The sequence below is a fragment of the Ambystoma mexicanum genome, chromosome 12 (assembly GCF_040938575.1).
Source record: "Ambystoma mexicanum isolate Mex_15411 chromosome 12, UKY_AmexF1_1, whole genome shotgun sequence".
In the NCBI taxonomy this organism is placed as follows: Eukaryota; Metazoa; Chordata; class Amphibia; order Caudata; family Ambystomatidae; genus Ambystoma; species Ambystoma mexicanum.
The window spans coordinates 873958475-873980810 of NC_090936.1; the positions used below are offsets into that span (position 1 = coordinate 873958475).

General features: G+C 40.7%; 1 protein-coding gene across 1 annotated transcript in view; it reads right to left on the minus strand.

The window, feature by feature from the left end:
• Window positions 1–1479: 1479 nt before the first annotated feature.
• SLC17A8 (solute carrier family 17 member 8) overlaps window positions 1480–22336 on the minus strand; it is a 769865-nt gene continuing 749008 nt past the window's right edge. The window contains exon 12 of the mRNA XM_069629352.1: window positions 1480–2084. Coding sequence (XP_069485453.1) covers window positions 1728–2084 — 357 coding nt within the window. The 3' untranslated portion in view covers window positions 1480–1727. The remainder of the gene's footprint in view (window positions 2085–22336) is intronic.

Below are 22336 nucleotides of genomic sequence, written 5' to 3' on the forward strand. Positions count from 1 at the left end.
GTCTCGCTTTAGCCACTCGATTTAGAAGCACTCTGTGTGTCCTTCACTGTAATCCTGTTGAAAACAAGCATAAACAAAGTCACTGAAGTGTGCAAAATAAGCATTGGCAAGGCCAACATTTTTGCCTTGTGCATAAAAGCCCAAACTCAATGCTTGTTTTAATAATGGGTACAAATGCTGCATTTTACAGCACACTTTCTGTGAAAAATTGGTAAAAAGAACACTCATGTTGGCTTTGCCCAAAATGTTGGTTGTGTTGGTAAAAATGTCATGCCACAGTCAGACAACATGGCCATACTGGCTGCACCAATGTACCCACCTTTCCCCACATAATAACACCCATCGTGTTGGATTCACCCATAATGCAGTAAAGGCGCTATGCTCATTGCAAGAAAATATGGCCATGATTCCTGCAGCAAAGCAGGCAGGACCACTCTCCCCGAAACTCCTATGTAAGAAAACTCATCCTATTTGCTTAGCCTATAATTCCAGCAAAAACTATATGCCACAATAAGAAAACATGTTGAGGCTTACTGCAGCAATGTAGCCCACACAAACCCTCATATATAAGCATATCATCATGTTGGCTTTGATTACAATGCCAGTAAAAATGTATGCCACTGTAAGAGAACATGTCCTTGCTTGCTATCACTGCATCAGTGGGGGCCCCCACTACCACAGCTTCACTCCCAACATGGATACACACACACACACACACACATTCATATATCGGTGAGACAAGGTGGAGAGGAACCACACTCCAAGCATGAGGTCTGAGAGTCCCAGAAAAAAGGTGACAAACTCGAAGCAAATAAGCAAAAACGAGTTTAATAAATGGTAAAAAAAAAAAGTAGGCAAAACACACAGCAAAACAACACAGGACGCCAGGGCAGTGTCCTGAACGACGCTTTTCGCGCTTCCCTGAGCGCTTGTTCACGTCACATTCATATATGTACACATGCACAATATCTCATTCACAAGCATACCCATAAAACATACACTCTGTTCAACCAGGCACCCAGGCAACATGCATTCTATCTCATGAATATACCACTCTCATTCACATGAGTATCAATAAAACATACATACTACTATTTGCACTCTGAATCACAGAGGCACTTTCAAAAGACACAAGCCTTGCATGCGTGCATACATACATTAACACATACCTACCTACTACATACATACCTACACATGCAGCCATCATGCACAGCTGGAAAACCACTGCTAGATCAGTAATTCAGCTATTTGTTAAATGAATAATAAACCCTGAAAGGGGCAGCTAGAGCGAGTTAAAGAAACCACATAGTGAGCGGTTCACTTCACTGAATGATCATTTCTAGTTGCTGGTCGGAGGGGGCTTCTATGAGGAACTGTTCAAATCAAAATGGATTTCCTAATCAGTCTTTAGCACGTACTTGACAAACAATTAACTGCAGTCAGGCCATGGTGGGTGATATTATTTAAAAATAACGAATACAGGGAAACATGATTGTTTTATTGTAAATTAGGTAATCACTTACAAATAATATTGCATGGGAACACATTCATTTTATCAGTTACAAATGAGAATGTTGAATAAACCAAGTCATATTGTGTTCCCTAAATAATGTACGAATATGAACAACTAAACTGAAATACAGTACCTATAGTGTCATCAACTGACCTTTCAACAAATAGGGCCCTAAATAAGAATACAACTCCGTTTTATTGACCAAACTAGCAATTCACTCCTGATAGTTGTCTCTATTTTGAAAATTGCCATTTTCGTAACTATGAGGCCCCTCTTCCTCCAAGTCCATGGTTACTCCCTTTTGCCGCCTCCAGCCTTTCTTGCTCTTCTCATTGTAGTGAGCTGTGGCACCATAGGATGGCTTCTTGCCTGGATTCACATAGGTCTCGCTGTTCAGCTCAGTCTCCTCGGCTAGTTCATCTTCCTCGATGATTCCACATGTGTCTTCGCTCAGGCTCTCTGGGTCTGCCCAGTCTTGCTTCTCACCAGAAGCAAATATGCCGTAGAAAAGGACGCCGCTGTAGTGTACTACGGCCGCTATCACAAACACGTTCTGCCACTCCTGGCGAGTCTGAAAGGCAACAAGAAGGGTAGAATTAGTCTTCCTGCATTTAGAATATGTGATGAATAAATGAACCTGCGCCCACTTCACAAGCACAACCACAAAACGGTTGCAGACAACCATTCTATGACTGTCAATCATAGTGGCAAATTAATAAGTGCTGGATATACTCCTAAGTTCTTGCTTAACTTTATTGATGGGAAAAATACCATAAGACTGCATAACAGGAAACACACATTAACGAACGCAATACATATGGCAGTGGCTTACATTTTCTCTTACTTTCATTTACGTCATTAAAAGACAAATAGAAAAAAGCAGGAGCAAAACACTTGCATTTAAGAGATTCTAAAACAAATAAGGTACAAAATATGATTTACCCATATTTTATTGGAACCGGAATGCTGCAGGCATAATAATCCATGCAAATTATTACATTGTAGTAAAAGAAGTCGATCTCTGATGCAACTCAAACTTTTAACTAGCTAACATAAATTGGTAAATGGGTACCTCGTTTACTTCATGCCCCATTTTTTATAAAGTAGAAAAATAAATACAGATAGAAATTCTCTCAGGAGTTGGCTGGTGCGGAATTAACGTGCTGGTATTACCATATACCGGCATGTTTCCGCACCGGCCAACTACAAGTTAGCCGGTGAGGTGTATGAATTACCTCCAGCTAAAAGCTGGAGGTAATGTATGCACCTTACCGGCAAAAAAATAGCCGGTCCAATGCGACTCCGTGAAATGAGGATTTACCACCGTCACTCATAATGCAGCGGTAACAGTATTACCATTTGCCGGTATCCTAGTGGAATTACTGCCAGGATACCAGCAAAGTTGTAATGAGGGCCAAAGACACAAGAAGCATGGATAATCAGTGGAAGACCAATAATAGTACTTCACTTGAGCACCATATACAATGTGATAACATTTCGATATCAATGAACTATCACATTTAGCATCGTTTTGGGGAAGGCGTTTGAAGAGGTAGTGGGTTGTGGTTAGGGCTCAGGACTATTATAGGGAATGCCATCATTTTAGAATAGGAACGATTGCTAGGGTTAGAATTAGAATACAGTAGATTAGAATTCAGATTAGATTAGGGCTCTAGAGGGGCATTGTGATCTGCACAAGATGGCAGATACTTGAACACTGGCCTCCACTACACATGGAACTGAATCCTGACAAAAGATGGCAGCATAGATAGAGGAAAACAAGTAAGGTTCCAAACCCCTGTAGACACAAACACACTTACACCACATATGCCTAACCCTAACCCTAACCCTAACCCTAACCCTAACCCTAAAAAATCCATCTTCGTTCTGTCCCCCGATATATACTCATTCATCAGAATCTGTCATCTTTGAAAAAAGAGTATTGACAGAAGTGAAAAACTTGATAAGAAGATAACCCTATGTTTCACAATCTCAGTAAAAGCGAAATGGAAGTCCTCAATTCTCTTTATAAAAACAACATCATTATAAAAATAGCAGATAAAGGGGGAGGCATCGTAATACTAGATAAAAGTAGTTACATCAACAAATGCCTAACACAGCTAAATAACACCAAGTACTATAAAAAAAACTAGCTGGAGACCCCACAAAATAACTGCTTGCTATGTTCGAACTGAAAGCAAATAAAGCTAGGGACAGAGGCTGGCTGTGTAAACAGGAATGCCAGTTCCTGATCAATATTGACCCTACAACTCTGAAGTTTTATTGTCTTCCTAAGATTCATAAAACGCTGAATAACCTGCCAGGAAGACCGATCGTAGCGGGGATTAATTCTATACTAGAGCCGCTCTCAAAATGTGTGGATCACTACCTGAAGAGCTATGTTGTAAACATGAAATCATATCTGAAGGATACCAAAGAAGTTATCAAACGATTTGAACATTTACCGTATGATGTGGAAACAGAATACCTAATTGGTCTAGATATTATATCCCTCTACACCAATATTCCTCAGTGTGAAAACCTGGAAACAACAAAGGAAATTCTCCTAACAAGCACAGACCAGGATCCAGTCCCCACGACTTTTATACTCTGGTGTATAGAGGTCTCCCTAACCAGGAACTATTTGTAATTCAAAGGGAGTTTCTAGCAGCAAACAGAAGGGACAGCAATGGGGGCCACTATGGCCCATAGCCTAGCAAACCTATATGTGGAATTTTTTTCAAGAAATACATCTACACCAACCACCCTTTCGAGCAATACCTCTCCTCTTGGGCTCCTCATATAGATGATATAATAATAATATGGAAAGGAACCAAGGAAAAGGCATTTGAATTCCTTACATGGCCGAACCAACAAAACCGCCATCTTCAATTTACCATGACAATTAAAAAGGAGGAGATTGACTTCCTAGACCTTACCATTTAACACAAACAAGATCAATTGCTAGTAAAACCTTATCAGAAAATTACAGACAAGAACTCTCTTCTGCACTATCAGAGCCATCATGTCAAACATCTTAAAGACAACCTGCCCTACAGGCAATTGTTACGGCTCAAAAGAAACAGTAGCAATAAAGAATCATACGAGGAAGAAGCTAGGATCTTAAAAAATGAACTAAAACAAAGAGAATGCCGAACAAAACTAATAAAAAAAGCTTCAAAAAGGGCCTTTAATAATAACCGGAAGGCACTACTGGAGGACAAGATCATGAAACCACCAGACAAGAGGATAGTATGCATCAACACATTGACCAACCTTAGTTTGACTATAACGAAAATTGCCTGTAAACAATGGAAACATTTTGAGAAATCGTCTGCAAAACTCCAATGCCCACTGTTTGCTTATAAAAAATCCACTACTATAGGAAACTGAGTAAGAAGTAGGAAATTGAAAATTCATAGACCTGAACCAGAAAGTCTAACAAGAACCTGGGGGATGGACCAAGTCACTAGTCATTACCCATGCGGACAATGTACTGTTTGCAAATTGACCTCGAAATCCAAACAGATAGACATTGGACTAGAAAAACTGTGGAGACAACACATTTTTCGAATTGCAACTCTGAATATGTCATTTACATGATCACATGTCCATGTAAGCTCAAATGTATAGGCAAAACTATCATCATCGTATTATTGAGCATAGAAGTTGCATAAAAATCAAAACTGTACTGGCACCAATGGTGAAACATTTTGTTGACAAAAATCACGGATGTGATGAATTTAAGTGGACAATCCTCATGACTATAAAAGTCAAGGACAACACTTTTGCTAGAAAAAGAACAAAAACGTATATTCCTGACTAGAAGGGACAAGGAAGGTCTCAATGAGGCCATCGAGTGGCATAAAATTTGATTGACAAAAATCTGAAAGAGAAATCTGAACTAGAATCAAAGGAAAAAACACCTGAACCATGTTTTAAACACAAAGGTAGAGAATCTCAGTTTAAACCTAGAGCCCATTAACATTTCAACGTAGGGTTAGATATAGCGTTATATCAATATTGCCACCTAAAAACAAATTCATCTTAGATTTATATCTACATCAGTAAATATAGGCCCAATTTTGTCATTAACATTTTATAAAATGAGAAAATCAGCAATATGAGTCGATAGAGACCGAAAAATTATTAAAGGACTACCAGCTGGGGATTTAACCATCCAAGATGGCGCACCAGGTTTCTGTAATTCACCTCGGCGTCCACAGAGGAGCTTTCCCAGTCCAAAGACGGCTAGTTCTTCAATCCTAACACGGTCCTGCAGCCTAGCTGAAGCAGAAATTACTGATTAATTCTACTCTGCAGTATTAAAACCAGGTAAGAAAATCACACAAGCGTTTTACCGCTTACGCCTTATGGCATACTCATGCTTGTATATAGTGCATAACATAAGTCAGACGGAAGATCTAACTAAACCTTGTTTGAATTTATTTTTCAGACTTTTGAGACATAGAAAAAAGCATTATGCATACTGAGCCACATCGGGCACACTTACCGTAAAGACTCTAGTAAGCCAAAGGTGCCGCATTAACAAAGTAGAAACACCTACCACTCACGATACCGGACAAAATCTAGGTAAGCCTATGTCTAACTATAAATATACATGAGAAAGGAAATATGGCTCTATCTACTAATGATAGTTTTCTGTATAATCTAGAGATCCATATCGAAACAGTAGCAGAATGTATCACTATACTAGTGAACTCCAAGGAAAGACTGCCGCGATATAGCCGCATAATTGACTTTGTTTTCAATTAAAGCATAACCTTAAGAAGGTATGATTTTTTTAAAACTTTAAGAGGTTTACTAAGTGCAAACAAGGGATAGTCTTTTGGTCTCGAGATACTTGAGTCCTTTTTATTTAAATTATAGGTCAAGAACCAATTATCAAGGTTGTCTTGACTACAGATGATACTTCCTGCTACAATCAGGACACCATCTAATAAGGTCCTTCTCCACAGACTAGAACAGGTAATTAATATACCTTTTCTAGTTATGATACTACTTGAGTATTCCCAAGAATCTGAGCAACTATATCTTATTCTTCTTTCATTCAGTGTTTTATCAAGAGGTACATCATACAGAGTGAATAGAACACTCTCTATTGTGGAAATGTATCAAAATCTGTTTCAACAAATGTTTGTTTTATTGTAATCACAACTAATGTGATGTACCTCCTGATGAATCTTCCAAAAATTGTATAGAGAACAGAAACATGTCGAGTTCTAATTTCTAGTTAAGATTTCTACTGGAAAAAAGTTTGGAACCCAATTATAGGGTGTTGACATCAAAAAAGATTGCAATAGCTTCTTTAGCTCTCCATAATCAATAGTGTTTATTTATTATACACCATCCTATTTCTGAAAGGATAATTTGTCACTATTAGTTTTGTGTCTCTTATTGTGTGTTTTATATTACATGCACAGTGGCACAACAAAAACCTTTTGAAGCTATTTTATAGTTTATATATTTTATTAAATAAAATTGATATTATATATTTGATAAATTTGAGAATCACTGTTTCATTGGCGTAAATGTTGAGATAATCTAACTACCTTCTATATAAATCCATACACATTAAAATTGGGCATGCCCTTTCACAGACATTCTGATTGGAGAGGGGTACTAAGCAGGAGTGCCTACTCTCCCCTCTCGTATTTTCCCTCTTAATCGAACCGCTCACATATAGGTTGAGATCCTGACATAGTCTACGATGAATCTGATTGAGGTCTGCCCCAGAACTCATTTCGCTATAAACAGATGGTATATTATTGTAAATTAGGGAGCCGGAAGTCAATTTAGCTCCAATAATGTCTGGCTTTATGGAGTTTGGGAAGTTCTCTGGCCTAATTATTAACTTTTCTAAATCACAGATTCTCCCTTTAACAGAGAAAACTAAACCCCCAACGAATATGCTAAACTTATGTTGGTCTCTCTGTTCCATTATTTATTTGGTGATTGTTGTTTCTAGGGATTCAAGCATTCTGTCTGCAGACAACATTGGGTCATATTTCACCCTACTTCACTATAAAGTAATCGGATGGGCTAGACTTCCCTTATCAATTATGCGCATGACAGCACTTTCAAGGATGTTTGCTCTGCCAAACTGCTAAACCGCTTCATGAATATACCTATTAAACTGGGCAAAGAGTGTTGCAAATTTATAAATAGTGTGGTTTCAAATTACATATGGCAACTTGGGGTGGCCCGCATGAGAATTTTACCAATGACAAAAACATATGAGTTAGGTGGGATTCAAATTCCAGACTTTGAGCTGTAATATTTAGTGGCTCAAACCAGCTTCATGGCATATTGGGCCAACAATTAATTATAATTCCCACATGCAACTACGAGACAAGAGCAGCTGGTGCCATTGACTTGAGGGTGGCTGTGCTATCGGAAGGATACCACAATCCTTTCGTTTTGACTCTTTAAATGTCAGCATAAAATCATGGCAAAGGATACTGAAGTGAAAAAAGATACATCCCATATTGCCACAGTAGTTGTCCCCCATGCTGGATCCAAGAATTTGGAGGAAATGGTCCAGTGCTGCATTTTTAGCACTGGGAAATGTATTCCCGTCAGGTAAGCTTGTGGAGGCTGCAGACTTTCAGGTGCGAGTAAATAACAAACTGCTTGCGATGTTACAATACATGCCAGTTAGGGCTGCCTTTTCGGGCCAAATGTCTGGCACGCCTTGTTGTGCCTTGTCATGTCATCATTTTGTGCCAGTATTTAACACTATGATTCAGAAGAATGGAAATAATTGTATGTACAAATCCAGTGTTAAAAGGGAAGCCATCTAGGTATTCAGTTTTATGATGATGAATGGCGCAGAGCTTCTCCCTCACAAGTCATTGCATTCATAATTTAGATTGCCTCTATTTAGAGTGCTGCATATGTTCCTTTATACCCCATAACTCAACAGAAATGTGACACTGATGCCGATGCATGCTGCCCTAGATGCAAGCGTAAGCAAGCAGATTACCTACACATGTTGTGGGCATGCCCTGCGCTACTTGAAAACTGGTCAGATATTTGTTCAGAATTTTCTTTGATGTTGGACATAGTTGTCCCTATAGACCCTATATGATGCTTTTAGGTTGCCAAGACAAAATGCATCCACTGAAATGTAGGTTCCTGCATATTATTTTTCTGATTGCCAAAAGAGTGAGATTTCTATGCTAGAAACGGCATGATCCTCCTATGCTCTACAATTGGCTTGGGGACTTGACGGGGGGTTAGTTACAATGATGATGTCTATATCACTTTGCTTCATTCCTATAGCTGCCCAAAAGACATCTGTGCAGAGTTGCTGAACAGAAGTGGCAGGCCTCGAGCACATCTTCTGAAAGACTGGCCTGCCACCTGCTCCAAAGGCAATACAGACACTCCATCTGCTCAAAGAAGAAGGCCTATATCCAAGCCTGCATCTCTGGGGCCACTAACATCATAGCTGAACTGTTCAAAATCTGCAAGGAACTCGCCAACCCTACTGCAGTATCCACCTCTCCTCTTCCATGCCTGACCCTCTGCACTGTTTTGGCCTCTCATTTCATAACCAAAACTCAGGACATCCTGTTCTCACTCTTCTCTTCACCCCTCTCTTCTCTGTCAACCGCTCTCAGGCCTCCCTTGTCCCCCCTCTTCCTTCCTACTCCCCTCTTTCTCGCCCATACCACAGGAACGGATCGCTAGACAAGTCATCTCTATGAAAGTCTCCTCCAAACAGGTGCTCCCCTGCTCTTCCAGAACCATCAAGGACAACATTGCATCCCTTGCTCCAGCCGTGGCTGATTTCTGTAATCTCTTCTTTGCTACTGGCCCCTTTCTTCTACCCATCAAGCACTCCCTTGTGCACCCCCCTCAAAAAGCCTTTTTCTGCACCCTCCTGCCCAGCTAACTACCCCCCTTTCTCCATTACCCCCTTCCTGGGAAACCTCTTGGAGAAGTTGGTAAATCTCCCAGTTGATCCACCAAGCTGAATCTGTTGGTTGTCTCCACGAACACCAGTCCGACTCCAGAGAAGCCAGAGGCACAGAAACTCCACTCTTGAACACAATTGAAGACTTGCTCTCAAATCTCGATTTCAACTCTCCTTCCGTTCTCATCCTTCTTAACCTTTCCTCTGCCTTTGGTACAGTCAATCATGCCACCCTTAATAATCAGCTATGTGATACCCTTGGCATCCTAGACCTGGAACTAGACTGGTTGACCCACTTCCTCTCTGACCGACCTTCCCGGGTTCAACTGGACCCTTTTCTCTCCCCCATCACACTCTCCACCTGCGGCATCCCTCAGGGCTCTATCCTTTTGCCGTGGCTCTTCAACATCTACCTTGCCCTTCTAGCCCATTTGATCTCACCCTTCTCTCCTCACTTCCAGCGTTATGCAGATGACACACAGCTTTCTTTCAAGCTTCCCTCTACTTCCTCCTCTCTCATTCCTGACTGTTGGACTGCCATTCAGGCATGGTGAGCTGCTAACGATCTCTGCCTTAATGCCAGTAAGACGGAGATCCTTCTCATTGGAACTCTTGCTCCCTCCTTCCTGCCTTCTCTCTGGCTGCCCTCCATGGGCCCCCTCTCCTCTCCCTCCTGTCAGGCAAAAAACCTTGGTGTCATCTTCAACTCCTCTCTCTCCTTCTCTCCCCATATCGCAGGCCTTTCCAAGAAGGCGCATTTTCAGCTGCACCTCCTCAGAGGCCTTCTCCCTTTTCTCACTTTCCCCCTCAAACTCATTGTCTCCAGAGCGCAGGTCCTCTTTAGACTGGACTACTGCGACAACCTCTTCCTCAACTTTATTTATTTATAGAGCGCCAAAGGCCGAAGACAGTAGGGCACTACATCAACACAGCAAGACTTTACAAAAGACAGGACAACGAGGAGACAAGAGCAGGTGATCATACCAGGGTTTTAGGAGAATAGGTGGGTTTTCAGAATGTTTCTAAAGTACAACCAGTTTGGTTCTTGCCTCAGCAGCAGATGAAGTGTATTTGTGTCACTGTTACAGTAAAAGATCTCCCCAGGCCTCTGCTTTTCTTTACTCTAGGAACTGTGAGCTGACCAATGGCACTAGAACAAAACAGTCTTGGTGGATTGTATGGCATCATATGTTTCTTCAAGTATTTAGGTGTATTACCATAAGTGCATTTATGAGCCAGGCTGAGGGCATTGAAGTGGATCCTAGCCGCCACAGGAAGCCAGCGTAACTCCTTCCTGGCACCCGTGATGTGGTCTATTTTGGGAATGTCATAAATGACTCATACTGCGTCATTTTGTACGATCTGCAGTGCTTCTAGGCAGCGAGAATTTGCCCCAAGAAGTAAGGCGTTACAGTAATCTAACTGGATAGTCTAACTGGAATAGAATAATGGCTCTCACCAGGGTAGCACAGTTTTTTTTGTGACAGAAAAGGTTTAGTGTGTTTTAGTACTTTTAAATGGTGTTGAGTACTATAAGCTACCCCTTGTACATGGGCAACAGAATTTACAGATGCATTAATGTAAATTCCAAGGGTTTTAACTTTGTCCCTAGTGGGAATTGCAATGTTATTGATGACCAGGCTGGAATAGTCAGCACACAGCATGGTTCTGGCCTGAGTAGATCCAAAAATCAAAAATGCAGTCTTAGGAGGATTAAAACAAATGGAGTTCAGGCTAATCCGGACTGAGTCAAGGTCATAATTGCCACTGAGTTTCAATATGAGCTGAGTGTCATCTGCATAATTTGAGTAATGGGTGTTCTGGGATGTTAACAGGTCACATAAGGGCATGATATATAGATTAAACAGGGAGGAGGACAAACAGGCCCCCTGCGGACGACCCTCTTTTATACACTCAGCTACAGAGGTTTCTTTACCCCAGCATACTCGTGATTGCCTATTACTCAGAGAGGATGAGATCCAATCAATAGCATTGATTGAACACTGGCCAGGGAGCGAAGATGATCCACAAGACATGAGTGTTTGAGTAAGTCGAATGCATCCGACAAGTCCAATAATACCAGCAAGCCAGCTCTGCCCCTATCCACAATGGTAAGCATTTCTGTCTGTAGGTCCACTAACATGGTCTCCATTCCATGGGAAGTTCTGAAGCCTGATTGTGTTTGATGTAATATATTGTTAAACTCTAAACGATGCTGAAACTGAATTGTGGCAACTTTGTCAATGATTTTTTAGCAAGAAAAGAGAATTGGTTATAGGAGGTACATTGTATGGGTTGTTAGGATTTGAACCTGGTTTCTTCGGTAGAGAAGAAACTACGACTCGTGTAAGACTATCAGGTACATTGCTATAGTGCCTAAATATACCTAAATCCTCCCTTCGCCCCTTCCACTAATCCAGAAAAGCACTGCAAGACTTATCCTTGGTCTCATGCCCAGGAACTGCATCTCTCCAGGCCTAAAATCTCTCCACTGGCTCCCAGTTATTGTGAAGATCAAGTTCAAGACCCTCTGCATCACCCACAAGGCTTTCTGGGGCCTGGGGCCCGTTACCTCCAACTCTCTCTCCCTAAATACCTCCCTGCTAGAGCCCTTGGGTCCTATAGCTCCAACTTTCTATTGATCAGAAACTTTTGCAAGCAGACAGTAGGGGGTAGATCTCTCTCTTCCACAGTAACCTCCTTCTGGAATGGCCTCCCTGCCCCTCACAGGCTTGCACCAGTTCTCCTTAAGTTCCGGAAGCTTTGCAAGACCCTCCTTTTCTCTTCTTCCTTCTCTCTCCCCCTCGCCAGCTAATGTCCCCCTCTGCCGCATTTTGACTGGCTGCCTGGTTCTATGAGTCCCTCACCGCCCAGTCTACCCAAGGACTTTGTTCTCCCCACGCCCCCAAAACCTGCACTTGCTCCACCAGGCTCCCTCCCCCTGTACTAGCCTGGCGGGCCTAGCCCCCTACTGAGCCCGATCCAGCCCCTGTCCTTGTACTCGCCTAGCTCAGGGGCACTCTCCCCTCTACTCCCCCCCAGTACTTGGGTGCTCTCCATTCTACCCTTACCACCTCCCCACTCCCCTGCACTTCTTGTTATTTCACTTGCACGATCCGAATGACACAAGGCCTAGTAGGACCGTTTCTATGAGTCTTCTTCCCTGCGCCCACCCTATTTTGTCTTGTGGCACCTTGAAACACCCTTTGCTTTATAGATGTATTATAAATATCCAATACATAAATATGGATGTACTTCAGAGCATACTTGCTGCAATGCTCGAATTCTCCAGGAGAGAACCCTATATCCTAATCTTACTATTGTGCAATGTTTCGTCACCTGCTCAGGCCAATAGTACATTTTGTGTAAAGAATGATATGTTATTTATAATGAGCTTAATACCCAGAGGTTTCTACGCACGAACCCGGGGATCAAACCTGTGTAGCTCTGTGTCGTCTTGCTTCCAAGGCAAGCATGTTACCGCTGAGCTATCCTCCCGAGACATGTAGGTTCATGTGCTTTATGCTTCCATCCAATATTATTGTATGGTGTAGCTGTTCAGTCACTGCAAGATATTATCAGGATTATACATCAATGATATCATCTGCGCCCAAATGCACTTAAGCCTGCAAGGTTAGAGTGCTTAACAACTGCATCAAATAAAATGGCATATTTTACATTGAATTTGCCAAGTGCTTAAATAAAGTAAAACATATAGATGAGGGGTATAGGATTAGGGATTCCTAGAGGATTTGGGCTCTATTTTTCTACTGCATGATTTTTTTGTGGGGGAGAACAAAATCACTCATGACAGTGACATCAAATTTGATAGATATAACACAATCACAGAGAGTGTGAGAGAGATGTGATTGTTGATGGTTAGAACAGAAAATCACAGCGAGTGATGTGATTTTTGTGGAAGAGAATACAAAAAATGAGGGAGTGATACAAGATTTTCTGTGAGATGAGAGAAAATCATTGAAAGTGGATGTGATTTTTGCAGGTGACAATACAAAGTGAGAGGGAAAAAGTGGTCGAGTGCAGGAGGTGATAGAAATACAGAGAGAATGACATGTGATTTTTGTATTTTTGTTCCTGTCACAAAATGTATGTGCGAAAAACAGCAAATTCAGTTCATCTTCGAATGAAGGAACATTGCTCAAAAATGTGCACTCAATCTCTCTTTTCTGCAAAGAGCAAGTATGGATTTACAATTTAAAGACGGTAGACTGTGGGCTAAAACAGCTGGAAGAATGGCAATCTGTTAGGCAGAATCATATGCAGTACCCTTTGGGAACACCACACACAATTAAGACTACAAGTGACAGTACAAATTCACCTTTGGTACAAGCCTGTACTACACTAAATTGGTAGCCATGGCTGAGTAGCCAGACTTATCTCAATAGTAAATTGAGCAGTATCAGAAGTTACACAAAGGACAGCAATTGCTATGGTTCAAACAAACACTGACTCAAGATTTCTGAGTAAAAGAATATACATTTATTTACACATTCATTTGTAAAACAGTTCATCAAGTAAAGCAGCAGAAGAATCACAATCTTAATGTACTACACAACACCCAATCAATTCTGGACAAATTAAGCTAAAAATGAAGTGTGAGCAAAATGGCACTTCAGCAATTTAAAAAGGGAGGGAAAGACAAGGTTATACAAAACCAAACAGCACCAACAAGTAAGTAGGCAGGGCAATCTAGAAAGGGCTTGCTACAATGAGGATTCAAATCAATAGGCCTGGGCCAATGTTAATGGTTCAGAGTCTTTGCAGAGGATCACACAGTTCAGAGTAGTTCGCGGTTAAGTCTTTGCCAAGAGTTCGAAACGAAGTTGGTCGAGGGAAAAGTTATTTAAAAGAGCAGAGAAGGACAAGCCCTCGGATTGGCGAAAGATTTAAACACTTTCACAGTGGTCTAACGGAAGAACAACCGGGTTTGAACAGTACCTTAGAAGAAGAAGAATGCTGTAGCTGAGGCAGAAGTTCCTGGCAGATCCTGCAGGCTCACGGTTCCTGAAGCGACTGTCGGACTGACACGTAGGAGGAAGACTGGACGGTACTGCGCTGCCCAGGGAAGAAACCAGCAGCAGAGCAAAGCAACAAATAAAAGGTGCGCTCCTTAAAACCCATACAGGGTCCGGTCCTCCTGGCTATCCAGTTCACTGCAGCGATGCACAGCAAATTCGACCAGGGGAGGGAGGCCTTGCTTGGTGTTTGGCAAACTGGTTGGTCCCACCAGCTCAAGGGAAGAAGATTCCTCACAGATCTTCTCTGTCGTCGAAGTGTAGGAGATTCGGACCCGCAGCAGGGCTTCACCGGGAGGTTCAGTAGTTGCAGCAGTTCTCTTCCTTCAACTTCTCTTTGGTTCTCTCGATCCAGTGGCGACTCTGCCTTCCAAGTCCCAGAGACCTGCTTTCTCTGCAGTTTTCCCCCGTTTACACAGCCTGGCTGTCAATCACACAGCACGGTGGCTGTCCTGGCAGGATAGTGACCTTGCCAATCAAACAAGAGTGCGACTTGGGTCTCCAAGGAGACCGTGTGCAGGGGTCCTAAAACTCCTCCCTCACATCCTGTCTACCCAGACTCTTAGGCGCCTAAGGAGGGCTTCTGTGCAGAAGCCCACCAAAGGACGGCGAGCAAAGGAACCAAACCTGGTTTGGCATGCAGAGTAAAACACGAGAAAGACCCTTACAAAAGGAAATGGCGAATAAACCCAGCCGGAACCAAAAAAAAGTAAATGGGGTCCAGCGGCTACTAACATAGCCTAAAACAGTACCAAGGCTATTTTCATAGACCGCGGTAGTAAAAATATGGTAGATACCACTGCCACAAGCCAAATCTTAAATAAAGGGGAACTAAATAATGTTCCATGAGAGACAGACAAAAAGGGATAACTATTAACCCTTTTCAGTACTCTATGAAAGATAGTTTTTACTGGGTCTGTGAAGTTAAAAAGACTAATAACGTCAATGGCAACTTTACATGTTCTGGGAGACAGTAGTCAGTCCCAGAAAATGGAGTTTAAAGTGGGAAGTCTGAAAAAGCCAACCCTGTGTCACTGCACTAAAGGTGCTGTGTGACACACAGTAAAAAGATGATGCCTATGGAGTAGGTGAGGCTCCACAGTCTATGAACAAAGTCTATGAACACAAAAATGTAAAACACACAGCAAAACTTATGTAAGAGTAGGAAAAAAGTCTCACACTCTTACCAGGTGAAAAAATAAATCCTACAAATCCAGCAAAGCTGCTGAGGGACTCAGTAGGTAAGGGAAATTAGCCATTCTGGAGAATTCTCCCTAACACAATCCTTTATTCAAACAATGGGTTGAATCCTTTAGAAAAATGTACTCTAAATGTTCATTTCAACACATGGGTTTTTTAAGTGTTTACTTCTTTTTAAAATGGCCGTTGTGGTTTAAACCATCCTTTGATACTTCAAATAGTCCTCTTTATATGTTCATTTTTCATCGATATGAATGAATAATTCCACGCTCACGCCAGGGCCAGCTTGTTCTCAACAAGGTATTGCCACGCAAAAGATTACACAAATAGCTGTGTTTATATTTCTTTTACAGCGCACCTTGTGGGGCAAAATGGGAGAATATTGCTCCCTATGGACTGCCGTAATTCATGTGAGCGATTATTAACTGCACTGTAACTAAGTGGCAGGAGTTGCTTTATAATATGAAATAATTTTTCACTTTCATTATTGTTCATAAAGTAAGGTTTGTGCTTACTTTTGCCTTTTTAGCCATTAATTCTGCTTTAGCTTCTCTGACACGAAGTTGTGAGTATTCTGTTGAGGTGTTGTAGTATGCAAGTTGCTGGTGAAAGTGGGGACGGGATGACGTAATGAAGTTGTGTTATCCCACATCATTTTACAGGTTGAATCTAAATATAACCCGGTAGTATAATTAACTGTTTTATTAAATGATGGCTAAATACTCAAAATGTTAGCTGGGCATAATTCTTTAAAAATTCTCTTGGAAAAAATATTTTATAGATTTTTCATGTTGATGAAGACATTGCAAACAATTGGCTTTATATGTTAAAACTGGTCAGTGTTGGTGATGATGACTTGGTCCCCTATTTGGATAAATTTGAGTGATCTAAAGATTTGTGAAGCTCTTTAGCCCTAAATTGCAGGCTTATGATGAATTTAATAACTGAGTCATTAAATGGTTGTGTCTTTAATTGAAGAGTCTTATTAGACTCAGGACACATGTTTTTGAAATCACTTTAATGAATTTGTGTATCTGTTCTATGTCTGTTTCATACGTTTATGTAATTGTCTTTTTTCATATAAGATCGGCCTGGTTAGTTTTATGCCTCAGAAGGCTCTTCATGATGTATGTGTAGTTTCACAAACTTGAATTCTGCCTGTCTATGAAGAGGAATTGGCAAACATTTGTTATTTTTGTTAAATAAATATGTAAAACATATCATTTGACTATTTCACATGGAAACAAAAGTTCTGCTCACGCCTACAAACACTTGTGTACAGGTGGATTATAAATGCCACATCATATCATGTAATTTAACCCTATAACTGGCATATCCACTATCTCTGAATTTATAAACTCTGCCCTGTTCCTCTCTCATGCTGCCACTGCTAAGCTCAAACATGTGAATTTGATGGGAGGGGATGTGCTTGGTAAGTTGTTAGAATGCTTCATTTCTTGAGATAGTGCATGCACTTTAGTAAAGTGCAATGTTCTATCTTTGGTAAGGAAATTAATTCCCCAGAAACAATGCTGTTGTAACTTACTTTCCTACAAGATACCATGTGCAGTCGAAAAAACGCAAACATTGCATCAACAGGACTGCAGGGTTCACTGTGTATCATCTCAAAACTCTGAAATGACTTCTCTGATATTGTAGGCTTCTTGTAACAGTATCTTAACACAGAAATCTGACTCGGCTCAAAAGATAATTTGTCTTTTGCAATGCAGGGACTTTGGGTTTTGCTAGAGGGTGCATTAGACACAGGGTCTCTCAGGGGGTGCAAAAAAGTTGTTGCTATGACATCAACTTGCACATGCTACGTTCCAAAGGCGTTTGATCTGGGAATTCCCTGCATGCCACTCTGAGTAGTAGAAGAAGCCCCCTTTTGTCTCATGCTACATTTTGACAGGTGGACATGCCCCCTGTTTCTAGTCTTAGTCCCGCCCCTTTGGATGTGCTTTGGTATAAACTTAATATACATTTGATATAACAAATGATACAAAAAATGTTTGCTATTGATTTTATATCAAATGCATATTTTTATAGGAAGTATTTCTAATTTATATTAGTTTTGATATAACTGAATATACACTTTATATTAAATCTATATAAATAAGAGAGCAGCACTTGCTCAGTGAAAAGCCGAGTGCAAAGTGAGGTCTGAAGATGGGAACTGTGAATCTAGGGTTTTGCAGAGTGACATGTTGCTGATGTCACATAGGGGTTCCACCCCAGAGTGATAGGAAGCAGGTAAACATTTTATATCAAATTGATAAGCCCCCCCAACATATTTGATAGCAATTTTATTGAACCCCAATCATATTTATATAAAGTTTATATGAAGCAGAAAATGATATCAAAACACTGTGATATTGTTTTGATATAAAAATGCATACATATTTTTGATATATATATTTCTATAAAAATCCCGTTTAAAAATCATATTTTGGATATAAATATTATGTTTAAAAATATAAAAAATCATATTTTTATATAGAAATGTGTATGAAACGTCATATTATACATCATATTTTTATATAGTAATGTATATAAAACATATATTTTTATACAGAATACTCAATTACATTTTTTATATAAACTTCCCAGAAAATGTTCATATAAAAAAATGTTTGCTATCAATTTTGATATAAAACATATACCAATCTTATATGAACTGGCTTTTATACAGAGTGTAAATAATGAAAAACAGTTATAAGTAAAGTGTGCTTCCGAGGGTCTGTACAAAAGTGAAACTTGTTTCTAAAGGGTCTACAGCATCTCATGTGAGGTATACATGTGTCCCTCTGCAACCCACCAAAGAGCTGTTAATCAACACTGCAAGTTTATATGTCAAGGCCTGGGGAATCCTATGAATGTGCTGACACACAGAGTGGCATTTTATACACATAAGCAGAAAGCACAGATGGATTTATATGTAGCTCGCTGGAATACAGGGTGTTTGTGCCAGCTGTGTAAACAAAACCACCAGGGAAATACATGTTTATCAACTAAATCCAATGGTGGCTAGCAAGGCTCTTTTTAACTTATGGCTGAAGGCAAGCACAGGAAGCAGCTGCAAGCTAAACTTAATTTTAGATGTTGCTGTAAGGATACAAGAAGCTAACGATTTACAAGCTACGTTGACACCCGCTAATCCTTGCAGAGTATGCAGGAAATAGAATGCTGTGCTTCTGTTGATAAGAAAAATGGCATTGATCCCAGGAAGCATCTACAGGGGTGAGGGTATTTTTAGATGTTGCTATACCACATATGAAGCAGTATGGAAGAAATAGAATGCTGCATTTTGTTGATAAGAAACCTATTTCTGCAAACTAAACAGAAATACATAAATCTATTAATTTTTGAAAATAAAACAACATTGAGCTTTCACTCCTTAAAAGGGGTCCCTGACTCCAGCATGGGGTACTATTGACCACAGTGTCAACGCCCGGGATTGATGCAACCCTACGGACACCAGCTAATTGACCTGAGACACTTGATTGCAACTCTGCTGGGTGCCTTGCTTCTCAGCTGGATTTGATTTTGGGTCTGTGGACCCCTGCAGAGCCTTTTAATTGGAAGGTGTGCCTGCTGTTTATTCAGAGTTTTATTTCAACAACAGCAAAAGGTTAGTTTGAGACAGGCCCTCTATGAGACAGGTTGTGCATTTTTAACTAAACAGCTGCATGCTTTTAATGAGGTGTTTGAGCACTTACAATGCTCTGTGGTTATACATATTGGCTAGGATAGCGCATAGATGTCTGTAATGCCGGATTCTAGTTCTGTGTATGTGTGTTGTTTTTGAGATTTTGACTACAATGCTTTGGAAGAGGTTGAAAATGTGTAAAGTTTTTGTAAGTGTTTAGTGTATATTGCACCACTTCACAATCAATCAGACACTCATACAATCAAGCAGACACTCATACAATCAATCAAATAGTCACACAATCAATCATACACTTACACAATCAATCAGATACTTTAATATTAAAGCGTGGTCCCCACCCTTATAGCCATTCCAAACATTAAATTAAACATTAAATAAACCCTGACTGCACTTTTGGGGCACTTGTCTTTTTGGGGTGCAGCATATTTGAACACACACAATGCAGTGTTTTAGTTTAACAGTGCTGATGAAGTTGATTAAATATTCTTAGCTTGCAATGTGATGCTAGTATTTGAGTATTTGAGTCTTCACAAAAAGATCACACATGTTTCGCAAACGGTATACCCATGATTTATTGGGACAAAGTACTAGAGTTGATGAAATGTTTAAGGGTAGCAAGTGCCAGGGTGTTATACCAGGACAATGCAGGACAATACAGGACAATGTTTCACACTTAAAAACGGTTGTGGCATCCGACACACCCCATAACATCTTTATATAGATTTTATATAAAACTTATATTCACTTATATATAAACTAATAAAGCACTTGCTATAAAAATATAAATTTCATATACAATTGATATCAACATTTTTTATATCATTTTTATACCAAATGTATATTAAGTTTATATCAAAGCACATCAAAAGTGGGCAGAACTAAGACTGGAAACAAGGGCAGTGTCCACCTGTCAAAATGTAACATGATACAAAAGGGGGCTCCTTCTATGACTTCCCTGGGGCAATGTTGTCTGCTAGTGGGTGTGGCCCCATGCCCAGAGAGTTATTTGTAAATTGGTTACATGATGATTTTGGTCACAAGAGAAACGCCTTGATTGCGAGGTCTTCCCAGAGATATTTGGCTTGAACCCATACCTTGCACAGCTGCCAGGAAAACTTTTCATTAGACTGTTTTTAGGCACCCAAATGTTTTTGGGGGGATGTGATGCATAAAGGAAGCAAGAGGTCATAGTGCAGATTCTGTGGATGAAGATTTTCTCATGCATGCTGAGAATCACTCACCATATCCAATGTGGTGCATATAAGAAAGCGACTCTCCTGGCAATAGCCCGAGCAGAGGACAAAGAAGTGGAGGATTCTCTTACATGAGATGACTGAGAGGCTTAGAAGGTGTTTTAAGGCATTTTTAGATTTCCAGTAAGTTTGTAAGATCTTCACTTGGCCTCATTAAGCTGGTGAGTTGCCTTCAATATATAATTCAATATTTAGAATAGTTTTTAGGACAGCTATCTACACATTTATTTTTCAAACAATGTTACTTTTATCTGATCCCCTTGTTTTTTCACATTTTTGATGATTTTTCTAGACATAGATCTGAAAAAGGGTTCCTTGGTATTTTACCATATTTGTAATCATTGTGTAAAAGTGATCTCAGTTTGATAGCTTAACTTAAGAATATTAATTGGTTCAGATCTTACATGTATTTATTTTGTATGACTCCATTTCAGAATTTGCAAAAAAAAACACTCCCCTACCTCTCGGGCTAATCCTGAGCATTGCCACATGTAATGACACAATATCTGCAACCTTCTTCTGTAGTTCAGAATCTATATTTAAGTGTGAAGGAAGCAGCCCCAGGAATTTTGGAAGTGGCAAATATCCCAGATATGAAATTGAGTCACCCCATCATAATAAGAAAGAAACACTGTGCAAACACATGTTAATACAGTAATCCTTTCCTTACTTTGAATCTGAGGCTCCTGCCCATGCAGGCTCCGCATAAAGGAATCACACTTTAGATATGATTCCCCCACTGCAACTTTTATCTTTTGGACATTAGGGTAATTCCTCTCCCTTGGGTCGAAAACCATTGAATACTCTCAGAGCAATCCAGACACACTGTGCAAATGATTGGTGCAGTCCCAAGACATCAGTTGCATATATCATAGCCTGACCAATGAAAGAAGTCTAAACATAAAGGTTCAATGAGTTGTACTGTGCTAGAACACTGGACAATCATGAGCCAGACAATGGGCCTCATTACAACTCTGGAGGTAGCCGTGTCCTTATTAAGGGCACAGCTGCCGCCGGAGTTGCATTTTTTCTGGCACCCGCAAATGGGCAAGAACCGGGTCATGCCCAGCTCGGCGGACCCAGTAATTGCCCATTTGCGGGTGCCGAAATCAAGGGCCTCCCGATCACCATTCTGCCCCATAGGGCTGAATGGGGGAGGGGAGATCGGATGCACCGGCACATACAGAATTGTGCCGGTGTATCCGATGTGCTCTGCTCGCGGGTGCCGGAACACCCGCCAGGAAAAACCTGGCGGGTGGAACGGCACCCGCGAGCAGAGCACGTAGTATGGCGGTCCAGGAACTACGGTACCGGCATGCTTACTGGTACCGTAGTTCCCAGACCGCCATGCTTGTAATGAGGCCCAATATCCTCTTCAGCCTAGAAGATAACATCACAAAGGTTCTGGATACCTTGCCCACCACCATTGAAAAATATTACATCACCCGTTAAAAAGTAACAACGGGTATGGCGGAGAAGTGGTGCTCCTGAAGAGAGGAAACAAGTATTCTGAATGCAAATGGCATAAAACCAGAGATTAACATGAGCAGAGTGATACACACCAGATACCAAAAAGGATATCGCTACACCATAATCAGGAAAAAGTGTTTCACCGTAACCACAAAAGCCTGAAATAAATTCCTTGAGATCTTCTAGACATGAAAAGAACTAAGAACCCCATCCAATGTTGCTCGATAACTACTACCTCACAGAAACCATAGT